Consider the following 14,675-nt stretch of genomic DNA (forward strand, 5'->3'; position numbering starts at 1 on the left):
ACTCTGCTCTCCTCCCCACTGAGAGCTGGTGTGTGGGGAGCGGACTGGCACATCATCCAGGTGGGGGTGGAGGGGATCCCCATTACCTGTAAAGCGCTTTGAGTGGAGTGTCCAGAAAAGCGCTATAGAAGTGTGAGGAATATTCCCATTCCTATTCTCAGAGACCAAGATCAAGGGATGCTTATTATTGTCTTACTGTCTGGAGCTGCTGACTTCAATGCTGCGACTTGTGTACATGAACCCCTGGGACGGACCCTGGTGCTCCCCCACCTCCCCCAAGAGGGTGTGTGCATGCTGGCGGCCACCCCAGTGTTCGCAGGTCTCCATTACCTTGCCTTTGTAGGGCAGGCCGGGCTTGAACAGCTTGCGGGTGTCCCTGGAGTACTTGATGTCGATGAGCTGCTTGTGCACCGGCGTGGTGTCGTCGAAGGTCACCTGCTGGCTCCCGTCAGCCGCGGTCACCGCCGCCCACATGTGCACCGTGCCCCGGAAGTGATCCGCCACGTCCAGGGGCATCAGCTCCTTCACGCAAAGGTCGAAGGTCGCGGAGCCGTCGATCTGGGGGGGGGAGGGCCGCAGAGAGGAGATGAGGTACACGCGCTGAGCAGGCTGGAACTGGAGGCTGAGCAGTGAATCATTCATTATTAATAATTAATTAAGGTCAAAATCATTGTGGGGGGCAGCTGGGAATTTCAGCACGAGCTTCCAGAAGAATTGAAGACGCGCGTGTGTTGTACAGGTGTCCTCTGCTCCTGTCCTGGCTGATCACATTATTCGGGTCAGATCTGCTTCACTGGTGTTGTCTATCCCCTGACCTCTACCTGAGAAATATTCCTGGGTGGGAGTTGGGGATCCCCACTAAACCCCCTATTTATGAGGGGCTCAATACCAAGACAGCCATCTCAGACTACCGCCTCCTCCGTCGCACCCCTCACCTCCATCGCCTTCGCCACGGAGTGCCCCACTTCGTGCCGGTAGTACCCCACTCCGTTCACCGTCATGTTCACCTTCAGCTTGCCTGTCACCGGCTTTCCAAAGGTGTACCTGAGAAGGGCAGGGGGCGGCCGCAGGGCCTCTTCATTACTGCCATTCCCACAGAATTGAGCACACAGAGTACACACACAGTGTACACACGCACAGAGTACACACACAGTGTACACACGCACAGAGTACACACGCACAGAGTACACACAGGCCATACATACACACAGAGTACACACACAGTGTACACACACACAGGGCGCACGCACAGGACGCACAGAGTACGCACAGAGTACGCACAGAGTACGCACAGAGTACGGACACAGAGTACGCACAGAGTACACACACAGGCCACACACAGGCCACACACAGGCCACACACAGGCCATACATACACACAGAGTACACACAGGGTATACACAGGCCATACACACAGGGTACACACACACAGAGTACACACAGGGCATACATACACAGAGTACACACAGGGCACACACACAGGGCATACATACACACAGAGTACACACAGGCCACACACACAGGGTACAAAGAGTACACACAGGGCACGCACACAGAATACACACTCAGTGTACACACAGGGCACGCACACAGAACACACACTCAGTGTACACACAGGGCACGCACACAGAACACACACTCAGTGTACACACAGGGCACGCACACAGAACACACACTCAGTGTACACACAGGGCACGCACACAGAACACACACTCAGTGTACACACAGGGCACGCACACAGAGGCCCATCAGCCATGTAAGTAGTTAAAGAACAGAAAAGCTCTGATCACATGACCTGTGTCTAGCCTGGGGATCCACAGACGTGACGCGTCTCTGCCTCACCTGGCGCGGACTGTGGCCTTCTCACACGTGTTCAGATCGCGGATGTACCGCGGAGGATCGATCAGCAGCTCGAACTTCGGCGTGACTGGGGACGAAGAAGGCGATGAAAGTGCGACAGTCAGAGAGAGATTCGAAAGCCCATGTGTGTTGAAAATAATGGGACAACTTGGAAATTGCAGAAAAAAAAAGAGAAACGATTACTTGAGTGCTTTACAATGAAAAGAAATAATAGATGGACCCTTCTCTATATATATTTAGATCAAAGTATAAGATATTCACAAATTAAATTTATTTACAATGAACGAATAAGAGTACAGATACACATTACACTTCCACAGGTTAGAAAAAACTGTTTTCTTGCAAACCAGATCATCCTACAGTTAACTACATGAGAACTATATCTATTTTATTTATAACCTATCTGCATCTATTTACTAACAACTTATGCAAGGATTTTTTCCCCCCCAAAAAACAGGCTTTCAGTTTCAGTCTTAGTCCTCCCAGGCTGGTCCCCACATCCGCCAGAACAGGCTGGAGGAGGGGGCTCGGCTCACGCGATCTCTGCCTCCGGCACTCACTGTATTTCTGCACCTCGAAGGATTTGTTGTAGGTGTGGCCCTGCATGTCCACGAAGATAAACCACTCGCCAAACACGGGCTGGTCCGACAGGGGGAAACTCACGTTCACTATGCCTGAAAACACACACAACCGCCCACAAGAAACTGAGGAGAGGCCACAGTTAACATTTATTATTCTTAGTTTTGAACATTTTAATTCTTAATCATTTAAATGATGCAAAGAGGACAGATTAGATGATTAAAAGACAACTGAATATTTCCTGTCTGGTCCTGTTTGAATTGAAGTTCTACACAGATCTAGTGTATAAGTTTATTTGTTGACAGCACAGAGGCAACGAGACTTGCCTCCACACAGTGCTTACCACAGCAAACTGGCTTCAGATCTGTCCACTGAATCATCCTTGAACCCCTGGGATCCTGTGAACAATTACAGACAGAATTTAAATCTTCTTTTACATGTAACAGTGCCCATAACATGTGTCTGGGGTCTATTTTCACCTTGTGTGGAGTTTCATTTGGGTGGGGGTGGAGAACAGCAAATGGAAATGGTTTGAGAGTCTATGTGATGCTTGAAGAGACCGAAGACGGGAACAGACACGTGTGCGAGTGTGGGTGCACGTGAGTGTGCATGTGTGCATGCATGTGTGAGCGTGCATGTGTGTTTGTGCGTGTGCACAAGCATGATTGTGTGCATGCATGTGAGTGTGCTTGCGTGTGTGTGCATGTGTGTGAGTGTGCGTTTGCACGCACAAAAGAAGACCAATAACAGTCGTAAACAGAAACAACCCAGAAAAAAGAAGGAGGAATGAGGAAAATTAGGCAGAAATACAAACTGTGCAGACTCCCTGGGTCTGTTTACGATCAGCCCCCTCACTATGCCCAGTCACCTTGCCAAATTAGCTCAATTACAAACTGTCTGTGCTCGCTGTGGGTGGCACAAGAGAGCCGCGAAACGAGACGGGGGCCGTGCTGCCCGCTGGGACAACTGCCCAACAGCACCTCTACTCACCACGACGTAGGCATCGACCTGCAAAGAGAAGAGGCGACACAGGACGGGCTCACATTAGAGAGGCAGCGTGGGCCAGTGGCCTTCCCCCCCACCCCCCACCCTCCACCTGCCCTCACAATCGGCGGTCTGTGTGCGAGAGCGCGGCCCGGTGCCAGCGGCGAGCTTTGACAACGCCGCCGTCAATACGCGCCCTGTTCCCAGCCTCCACACAAACAGCACACGGAGAACCAAGCGAAACGTTGATCCTGCGCATTTCAGGCTGGGTTTGCTCGGCAGATACACTCATTCAGTGCCCACTGCAGCTCTTGGCATGCTGTCCCAGCTGCGGGCGGCTGCCAGGAGCCAGGATTCACTGCAGACCACAAGCAAGCCGGAGAGGGAACTGGACGCAGGTGGGTGTGCTGTGATCGTGCTGCCCCAGCTGGCTGCCCAGAGTCGCCTTGCTCAGGGTCATGCAAGTGAAAGCGTCTTCCTGCTGAAATTTACATCCCCCTCCAGCTTTCTAGATACCAACAAGACCCTGTCCCTGAAACCTGACAGACGGGGCATGAAGGGGTGTAAAAAACGCCTGGTTCTAAGAAGCAGACATCCTCATCCTATAAAAATGTCTGAAACAAACAAAATCCACATCCACTTCCTGGCTTGGCTGTTTCTGCCTTCCCGATCTGTTTTCATCTGCAGGATCGTGCGCGAACCCCGCGTTGCCCTGAGATAAAGGTTTCGTTACCTTGTCCCTGGCCGGCCGCAGGTCAGGGGTGACGGAGAAGATGTTCACGAGCACTAGAGGAGGACAGAGCACAGAAAAAGGCTTTAGGAGACGCACACGGCACGGATAACTCCGCAAAAGGTCCTGCTCCACACCCTGGGGTGTTCCCGGAAAGAGACAGCAAATGTTCTGCAGTGGAATCCCAGCATAAGGAGCCACACGAGGGCTGGAAAAGGAAACCGTTCTGATTTTTGCCCTTGAAAAAAGTGAGAAGCAGATTTGCACTTGGACGCAGGGGGACTTCCTGTGCTGTGACCCTCCCCTGGCTGCCAGGGAGAGCCTGGACTGCTCTTCGTGGAGTATTTAAGGTGAGTTTTGCCCCCTGTGATTGCTGAGCCCCGGCCCCTATCCGTAAATTCTCATCTTATCTCTCATCTGAAAGCACTTTCAGGCCTTCGGAGCAGAGTTAAACTGGTCCCTCTGCCACACCATTTTTATATTTCAGGGTTAGAAAGAATCGCCATTGATGAGTGCACTTCAAACCACAGTAAAATGTACACAGTAACATGTAAAATCTCCAATTGACATCGCAAAATAGACTAACTCTCCAGTTGAGCACTGGACTATGTTCAGAATGAGGCAACAAAACTTCCGGTGAGGTGACGTAGCCCTGTTAAAATTGCAAACCAGCAGGCTTGTAAACACATCTTTTTTTTAATCGAATACAAATATTGCTCTGGGCTTCGAGATGGTTTTGCAGACAAATACTACTTACTTGTTAACTCTGCCCGTAGATCACGTTGAGCCATTTCTGCGGTGCAATGCTGGCTGCACAACCTGTACTTACGCGCTCATGTATGGCATTACATCAGCCATCACAGGGACTAGTGAGCAGGAAGGGCTGCTTCACATCAGAATTCGTGGGAGCTCTCACTCTCGCCCGTGGCGACGCCAGGGGTTTGCGACAACGTGGCGACTTAAAGTACTTTCCCAAAATTCACGATTCTGTGCTTCATTTGAAATCTGTACAATTTTTCGATAGCGTCAATGAATTAATTTTGTTGCCGAGATAGAGTCACCGGTCGGAGAAACTGGGACTGCAGCTCCTCTTTAACCTCACAGGTTTGACTCTTCCTCGCTCTGCAGTCGCTGACACTTACGGAGGACTCCAAACCCTGCTGGACTGCAGCTCCCGAAGAGCGCAGTCCCTGACACCGTTCAGGGAGAGAGAGAGAGGCACAGACCTTTCTGCCGGGGTTTGTAGACAGGCTTGTCGGTCTGGATGAAGACTGCCGTGCCCTTGCTGTCCACGGTCACGGTGGTGTAGTTGTGGAAGATGTAGCCCTCCTCTGTCAGGTGGCGGTTGCCCCACACCTTGAGATGAGCCTGTCCGCGCAGGCCAGGAGGTACCTGGGTAACGGCACCACACAGGAACGCAATCAGAGAGAACAGCGCCACGGCTTCCACAGACAGCCCCCACACTGACTTCAAGACACCACACACAGTCACACACGATACAGGGATTTAAACGTCATAAGACACCAAAAGGAGCGGCACAGTCTTGGTGGAGTTTGCATGTTCTCTCCACGTTTGTGTGGGTTTCCCCCAGGTGCTCTGGATTCCCCCCACCATCCAAAGACATGCTGGTTGGCTAACTGGCTTCTGGGAAAACTGACTCTGGTGTGAGCGTGTGTGTGTTTGTGTCAGGGCATCCCGACCAGGGTGTATCCTGCTTAGCGCCTATGGTTCGCCAGGATGGGCTCTGGCACCCACCAGCCCTGTCCTGGACACCGTGGACAGAAAATGGGTGGACACAATGAATACTATTGTGGAAATTGCTTCCTGCACTTTGTGTGAAGTTGGGAGTTGATTCTGGAGGACCGAAGGCCGAGGCCACGAGCTCTGAGACAGCAGCTAGACCCCCAGATCCAACACACAGCACAGGTCAGAGCACAATCATACCGAAAATGATACAGTCTAACACAAGTCAAATCAGAGAAGCAACTGACAAACCCACTCCCGCTGCAACAAACTCACAAAGTCATGCAAACATTCAAGACTGCTTTGACTTGGACTGTAACAGCTTCTGCACAATCCGGCACCTGTTCTGAAACACAACATACTGTAGGAAAGTTTTCCAATGAGAGGGACCATTCAGGCAATCTACCTCATTTGGCTTTGAGGAGAAGCATATAAGCAGGCAGCGGGTATAACCTGGAATGGATGAGACCGCTGTGCAACAGCACCCTTAGCTTTTCAGTTCTGGCTCTGTCAGAAATGACTTCGGGAGGGTGAGGCTCGGGGTGAAAGCACACACACACTCACAGAAACACTCAGAGAAACTAGAAGGAGCCGGAGTTCGCCAGCTCGTTCTGGTCTCCTTCAGCGCAGGGGAGGCTCAGCCAGGCAAACGGACACATTCCACCTGTCATCTCCACATACCTGGAGAGCAGATAAACAAGCCAGGAGCAGGCAGCTGGATCTGGATAATCTAGGGCATTAGAAGCCAGGAACTCACCTTTAATTTGATTGTGCCTTTGTCTGAAATCAAAAACAGAGGAAGAAACGTCACTCATCAGGAAATGAGGGCTTGCAGTCTGTTCGGTTTATTTTTGTATAAGAATTGAGAAAAACATGAAAATGGTGCAGAAGTTTTATGTTTATAATATGGGTCTTTCAGGGGTTCTGGGGAGGCTGGGAGCTGGTATATAGCTCCCCCGTGACTGAACTTTTGTTTGATCTCTCTTGCCATGACCAAAATGATCCCTTGTGGGCGCTCGGCCTCAGTAAGGTTTTTCAGAGACTTGTCACCTCTAAGCAAAGGCAGCTCTTAATAAGATCACCTCTGTGCCTTCGCCCCTGCTCAGCTGCATCCCAACCTGTTAGTTCATTACATTGCCGATTCTTCATGATTCAGTGCCAACAGTTCACTAAGTGCTGACACGAACGCACTGGATCGTACGAACGCACAAGAATTCTCACGAGGAGCACAGCAATTTGGAAAATTGGAATCGGCTCGCTACTGCCGATGCTACTCCCTCCCAGTCTGCAACTGTCCAGCTGTCTACCGGAGCAGAATGAGGGCCGTTTCTCAAGTGGCACGCCGAGAGTCGCCAACAGGACAGCGTGCCGCAGGGCGGGCACCAGGGGAAAAATCTGTAGGGGGGCATCTGAAATTCTGAGTGGGGGGGCGGTGATATTTCAGTTGAAACAGAGCTGTTGCAACTACCTATGTGAAATCTCGCAACCATGCCACTGATGAGTGCTTCATGATAGAAGATAACGATGGGCAATCTGGTATTTAGCGATGAAGTACACTTTCACGTTTATCAGCCCTCTCGCGGTTATTATTGCCTGGAGTCACAAAATACCACACGCGTTCATTTCTGCAGCTACATCGGCGGTAAAGAGGTTCTGAATCATTAAGAAAAAATAGTTGTAAAACCAACAGAAAACACAAACTTCTATAACTACAGTCCTAGTTTTATAACGATTGTAAGTATAAGGATAAACTACTGGCAAGGGATCGGTCCACCTGAGCAAACAAGATCGTAATAATGTTGAATAATAATGTCCCAGTAACGTAGACACTATGGAATAGGTGCCGTTCCTGGACAGATAGCCCTCCTGCACATCAAACCGTCCGTTGTAGTAACTGGGAGTCCGGGGATAGTGTAGTTATCTGACCATTGACAAAGTACTATTTTTTAGGGCACAAGTTAAGTAAGCATTCCAAAATCGTTTTGTCCAAAACTGAGGGGGCGGGACAGTTCAGTTGAACATGGCACGGGGTCTGGCGTGCAGCAGTTGGAGAGCCAGCTCCTGTCTCACTGACATCATCGGCAAGCCCTGAGACGCCTGGTAGGTCATCACGATCATTGCCGCACCCGAGTCCAAGAAAAAGCCTACCCGCCTCGTGCCCGCCTCGTCTGCCAGCACCGTGCCACCCTGAGAGGAGCTCTGGTCCCCACTGGCTAATGATGTGGTTTTCCCACCCAAGTGCCAACCCACTGAACCAGCCTGCCGCAACACACCCGGAGCCGAGCCGCCTGGCCAGACTCACCCAGCACTGTCCCATGGCTGCTGGCCACCACCTCCCCTTTCACCCACAGCTGCACCTGCACCCTGGTCTCCTTCACGGGCTTGAAGATGGTCACGCTCACAGACTCCTCCACATCTGCGCGGAACACCGAGGGCGCCGCGATCAGGTAGCCCCTGGGGGGAGACAGAGAGAGGGGGAAGGCGGTGCCGGTGAGCCTGACCAGTGGGCGGAGCCTCTCTGCAGAAGGAGAGCCTCACGTCGTCACTGTTCACCGGAACAACACGCTGTCCAGGACGCTGGAGGAGAAAAAGACTGGTCCTTTTTACTCCTCCAAACTATTGGATACCGAGACCAAGTATGACGGTATAAGGCCAGTGCCTGCAGGGTTTTCAAAAGAAAAAAGTGAGTCTTACCTCACTGATCGCTGTCTGAAATTGGGCTCGTTAAGTCTGGTGTTCCACAGGGCTCGATACTGGGCCCCTTACTTTTCAGCATCTACATGTTTCCACTTGGTCAGCTTTTAAGATCACATGGCCTCAACTATCATTACTACGCTGACGATACTCCAATCTACATCCATACCAAACCTGACACTGATGTGGCTGTCTCTGTTCTATCTAATTGCATCTAAAATCATAAAAACCTGGATGATTCAAAATTTCCTTCACCTAAACTGTGACAAGACTGAAGTCATGCTTATTGACACCCCCCATCAACTTTGTAAAGCCAATCCTGTAACCCTATCTGTGGATGGTTCTGTACTTGAGCTTCAGTCTAAATTGAAAAACTTGGGGGTGATATTTGATCCAGGCTTGACATTCAACCCATATGTGCAGCATACTGTCAAAACATCTTTCTTTCACCTCAGAAATATCACTAGAATACGCCCTACTGTATGTTATCACTAACTGTGGCTGAAAAGCTGGTTAACACATTTGTGTTCTCTCGAATTGACTACTGTAATGCTCTGCTTGCTGGGGTTTCTAAATCCACATTGAACAAACTTCAGCAGCCAGAATCCTGACCACGTCTAGTGCAAGTGATCACATTACTCCTATCCTAGAGTCCTTGCACTGGCTTCCTGTCAAATTCCATGTGGACTTGAAAATCCTCATGCTCACCTATAAGGCTCTGCGTGGCTTGGCACCTCAGTACCTGTCTGAACTATTATCACCCTACTCCCCACCTCGCAACCTTCGCTCGTCTAATTCTTGTCTCCTAACTGTCCCCCAAGCACGTCTACACTCTAGGGGTGACAGGGCCTTCTCCCGCTGCGCCCCAATGCTCTGGAACTCTATCCTCAAGGATATCAGAGAGTCAATTTCTCTAAACTCCTTCAAATCCAGACTCAAACCCTTCTTCTTTAGAAGAGCCTTTACTCAACTACTTCTGTTCTTTACCCCTCTGCTCCTGCTGTACTCAGTACCTCCATCTACTGTCTCCTCTCATTGTGCATATGTTGTGTATTTTTTTATTGTTGTTTTCATTCTGTAAAGCACTTTGAGAAGACACCTGTAAAGGCACTATATAAAATAAAGTTTTATATGATTGTGATTATTATTATTATTAAAATGAGACTTAAAAGATGTATTCTTCCTGCCTGACATATAAACTGCTGTCTTGAGCCTGTCTCTAAAGATGACAGACAGGCCTACACTGTCCTTTGCTTTTATTAAAGGGGAACTGAAGAGCTATTTTTATATTTCTGGGTTCGAAAGAATCAACATTGATGAGCACATTTCAAACCACAATGAAAGTAAAATGTACATAGTAACTTCCAAAACCTCCAATTTACATCACAAAATAGATTAAATTTCCAGGTAGGTGCAGCGCCATGTTCTGCGATTCAGAACGAGGCAGGGTGACGTGTTGCGGCCCTATTACACTGTAAACCAGCAGGCTTGTGAGTACGTCTCTTGTAATCCAGTAGAAATATTGCTCTTGACTTGGAGACCGTTTTTCTGACAAGTACTGCTTGTTAACTCTGCATGCAGATCACGTTGGGACATTTCTGGGGGGAAATGTCTGCTGCACAACCTGTACTTATTTGCTCGTACATGGCATTACAGCAGTTATTACAAGGACTAGTGAGCAGGAAGGGCCGCTTCATGTAGCAATTCGTGGGAACTCTCGCTCTCGCCCGTGGCCAGACCAGGGGTTTGCGACAACATAGCGATTTATAGTACTTTCACAAAGCTGACAATTTTGTGCTTAAATCGGAATTTTTTCCATTTTTTTATACTCTCAATGCATTTCAGTGCCGGATTTCCCATTGGGCCCTGTAGGCACAGTGCCTAGGGTCTATGAAATTTTTAGAGCCTATGAAGGAGGGAAACACTAGTGACTTAACTAAAAAATGAGCTGAAACAACACGCTGGCGATCAGCTCTAGGTGCTCCGCATCAACAATCACGCGCTCTCTAGCGGCTGTTCTAGAAACCAGAAGTGTGGAAGTGATGGTCTCTCGACTCGCTCCATCAATCACCTGGTTTAGCATTAGAACAGTTTAAAGTGCATCTTGTCAATCGACGTCATTCAACTGGTGTTGACCCCTCTTCTTGCACATTTTGGAGTGAAAGTGCTGAGGGCCTATGAGCACCACAATCCGGCCCTGATGCATTTATTTTGTTCCTGAAATTTAATAGCCAGTCTGGGAACATGGGCCTGCAGTTCTCCTTTAATACTGAGTCCTGGACTGTCTGCCCTGGGTTAGAGTGGCTGGTGGGTCTGTCAGACTAGACTGTGGTCCGAGCTGTTCTGCAGCCCTCTGGTTCAGTCTGCGGCACCACAGCCACCAGTCACTTCGGTGGCCCAGGAACTGATTCCACACAGTCACTCTGAAGGCTCAGCTGGAGTGGAAGCCTGCTGTCGGCAGGGTCAAAGGGCAAAGGTCAGGCCTCCCTTCTCTAAATAAACATTCTGAAAAGGTCAAGTTAGGTCAAGGTGCTTGGATGGCGATCAGGGTGGGGGTGCTTTGTGTAACGGAGTCAGTCATTAGATACCCAAACCCCTAGGAGACAGAAACATTCCTACTCCTCTCCTTCTCTTAACTCTCAGTGAGTTCAATCCTGACTCAGCGGAGCACTTGTTGAAAAGAGCTCCAATCTGCTGTGCAAGAAACAATAATTAGATTTCCGAAACACAGAGCTGCCCCTCTATTTAGCCCTGTTTCGGGCAATTAAATACAATTTGCACGCACACGCGGCATTTAGGAGGAGGGGAACCAGAAGTGTGAAGTAACACCACAATCCAGGTCTTTGTCTTTGCAAAATTGTATCGTGTATCTTGTAACGCGATTTCACTCCGAGAGCGCCCGTGGCTGGGAGATCAGCAGGCAGCTCCAGTGCTCCCCAGCACGGAGGTACTCCATCATGAAAGACAAGCGGGTGTTTTGCAGCGGAGATTCAGGGTGGGGGGGGGGTGTTCGGTGTCGGGTACGAGGCGCCTATTGGTTCTTTTGGGAAGCACTATATCTGAATATCAACAGCTTCGCCGCGCCTCCGATCCGCACAGGCCGCTCGGAGAGAGGTACTGTGGTGCTGCGGCTCGTACCGGAACTCGAGAGACATTTCAAATGGAAGGGGCGGGTCACATGAGTGTTTTTTTTTTCATTCTGTCATTTCACTGTCCGCTGGGACACCGTGCCCGGGGCGCCAGGTCAGCCGAGTGGGATTACTGTAGCCCAAATGCCATTTAATTCCCTGACAATTCGGAGAAAATCTGGGAACGGGGTGGGCAGCTAAGAGAACATAAAGGTAAACACAGCCTCTTTATCCCCGCTGCCCTAACGGCAGCATTTTCTATGGTTCACTAATCTGGAAAGCTCTTGGCAGACCAACCGATATTCCTTCGCAATTAATGCAGGAAACAGAAGCCAGCGGCTCGGGATTAAGTTCTGGCATGCTGCAGACAGGTGGCGGGAGCACGGGAATTTCATAGGCCAAATCAGTCAATCACAGCACAGGAGCAGCATCCCGGAGACCCGATCAATCAAACACAGCGCAGGGCAGCCTTCCAACGCCGAGCATGACAGACACCCCACAACAACACAGCCCCCCCCCCCCCCCGAGCACCGCTTCCCCGGCCCGGGACGCAGGAGACCCGAGGGGGGCGTATTTACTTCAAAAGGGAAACGTTTCCCAGACACCTCGTCCCACAGAAAGTCTGCTGATGATGACCGGGTACGGTTATCTAAATGTCATGACCACTGTTAAGCAGAAACCGACAAAGAAAAAAAACACAACACAACAAAAAATAATACTAGGCTCAGCACTGCGGGGACTCTGAATAATATTAATAAGAATGATGATATTATTTCGAACTAGTGCATCGTATCACGTACTGGCGTCTTAATAGTATACACTTCAGAAGGACTCTCCAGGTCCATCAGGGCTTGGAGCCCCCGAAGACGGTCCAGGACTGTCCGGGCTGAAACCGGACTGCTGACCCGCGGCTTCGACAAGCCGCCGAGAGCAGGGCAGTAAAACCCAGCGCGCCACAGAAAACACCGGATCCTGACAGCGGTAGCCTTTCCGCCGAGCGAGGGGGCAGAGCCCACTCCGAAACACAATAACAGACCCGAATTCAACATCTAGTTTCCAAGGAAAAACCAGCGTTTCCAACTGACTCCCTTCCCTGTTGTTTATGTTAATGATTTGCGATTAAAAATCACTATATAGCGGCACTTCATTGTTCTTCGTATTATTATACTGAGTTCATCATTATTCTGAAGCAGAGAATTTAAAACACAAACTACATTCGTCGTGGCCGAATTTAAGCGAGCTCTTCCTTGTAAGTAGCCGCTAACTGTTGCTTCATTTTCAAACTCCCGAAAAGCGAAAACCAGATTAATTCTTCAAAGGGGTCGATAACAGCCGCGAGGTGACCACCTCAAACGGTGGGGCCCCCTCACGGAAAACCGGCTCGGTTCTGGCTGGTCCACTAACCCAGGGGAACCGGCCACCGCCGTTACGGGACAGCGCGGGTCTCTCCCGAGATACACGGGGGTCTCCCCGCTCCCAGCCCACACGGACACCCGACCCGTTTCTCCCGCGTCTGCTCCGGGGGCCGGCTGGGGTCCGCCGGCTTCGGGGAGCGGAGAGCCCCCTTCGCCAGCTGTTCGGTGCGGGGCTGCGCTGTGCCCCTCCGGCGGAAACGACAACCTCCCGGGAGAGGAGCTGTCTGCCCACGGGACACGCGAGGCGCGTCGGGGGTCCCCCCGGCAGCTCGCCTAGGTCAGCCGCCGGGGAGAAACTACTGCTCCGCCTCGGCTCTGACCTGAAGCAACAGTCTCCACATATTTTCAACAACCCCCTGTCTGTTAGCGCAGGAGAGATTTGTTTTTTTCCAAATGTTTCGGGTCTTAAAAGTAATTTGTTACACTTCACATTTCCTTGGATAGCTCGGGAGGCTAGGCTAGGTATATATGGAAGTACAGTGTGTTCCCAGCTGGAAAGCAAAATGTTTTCAGCCACTCTGAGAGTCCGGGGTTCCCTTTCCCGAGTTATCGGAACACCCCCCAGAAAGGAAAGCGACCGGAATGCGTCCCCGCTACGGCTCCGATGAACTTGATTGAACCGTAGCTGCGTTCACTACAGCCTTCCTGCACGCTACCAGCAAGTGCGCCCGAAAAACAAAATACCCCCCGCTAACTGCCCCTTAATTGTTGCAATGGCGACACAACAACGATAAAAGGGGAGAGAGAGAGAGAGAGAGAGAGGGGGGAGAGAAGTACTCACTGTCTGTCCTGGGCGAAGAGTCCCCGGAAAAGCAGGATCAAAGCTCCCCAGCGGAGGAGCGCCTGGCCGCCGCCAGCTCTCCGCATCTCCGCCGCTCTGCTCTGCTCGGCCGGGGGCCGGGCCGGTCGCGAAAACTTACTGACGGGGGTCGAGGTGGCCTTGGAAATACCGCAGTTTCTTACAGGGGCTCCCGGGAGCTTACATGCAAGCGGACACGGGCGGAAGAAGTATTAAAATCTTTCTCCGATTTGTTCAAAAGCGTGGGCCATTGGAAGAGGAGCCGGAGGAACGGGCGCTCACCTCTCTCTCTCTCTCTCCCTCCCTCTCCCTCTCTCTCTCACCGCTGTACGGCGAAGAGACTTCAACTTTTTTTTTAAAACACACTTTGGGGGGGAAAAAAAAAAAACTCCGTTCTGTGCGGCTCAATTTTTTTTTGTCAGCTTAACTTCTGCCGACCTGCACAAGTCCTCTCGCGTCAGGCGTCGCCCCCGATCGCTTGGCTTCACATCCGAGCCCGCATATTTCAGCATGTCATCTCACCGGCATCCACCCTCCCAAACCGGTGCTGAAAAATACTCATTTCTCTCATTATTCATTCATGTGAGAGGGGACGTTGCTGCGTTTTTCCCTCTCTCGCTCAATCCCCCTCCCCTCCACCACCTCTCTCCCTCTCTCTCTCTCTCTCTCCAGTCGACTCTTTGAAGTTTTGATCACTCCGTGATCTTTTGTTTGCGGCCGATTCCCTTCTCCGTTAGCAGAAGC

General features: G+C 50.7%; 1 protein-coding gene across 1 annotated transcript in view; it reads right to left on the reverse strand.

Moving 5' to 3' along the window:
- cpamd8 (C3 and PZP like alpha-2-macroglobulin domain containing 8) overlaps positions 1-14,675 on the reverse strand; it is a 55,148-nt gene that overhangs the window by 40,152 nt on the left and 321 nt on the right. The window contains exons 2-12 of the mRNA XM_088907315.1: positions 13,914-14,110; positions 8,198-8,349; positions 6,653-6,675; positions 5,379-5,544; positions 4,156-4,208; positions 3,429-3,446; positions 2,782-2,836; positions 2,420-2,533; positions 1,842-1,926; positions 936-1,044; positions 331-558 (exon numbers count right to left, since the gene is read on the reverse strand). Coding sequence (XP_088763441.1) covers positions 331-558; positions 936-1,044; positions 1,842-1,926; positions 2,420-2,533; positions 2,782-2,836; positions 3,429-3,446; positions 4,156-4,208; positions 5,379-5,544; positions 6,653-6,675; positions 8,198-8,349; positions 13,914-14,110 — 1,200 coding nt within the window. The remainder of the gene's footprint in view (positions 1-330; positions 559-935; positions 1,045-1,841; positions 1,927-2,419; positions 2,534-2,781; positions 2,837-3,428; positions 3,447-4,155; positions 4,209-5,378; positions 5,545-6,652; positions 6,676-8,197; positions 8,350-13,913; positions 14,111-14,675) is intronic.

The sequence above is a fragment of the Atractosteus spatula genome, chromosome 28, assembly GCF_055471065.1.
Source record: "Atractosteus spatula isolate fAtrSpa1 chromosome 28, fAtrSpa1.hap1, whole genome shotgun sequence".
Classification (NCBI taxonomy): domain Eukaryota; kingdom Metazoa; phylum Chordata; class Actinopteri; order Semionotiformes; family Lepisosteidae; genus Atractosteus; species Atractosteus spatula.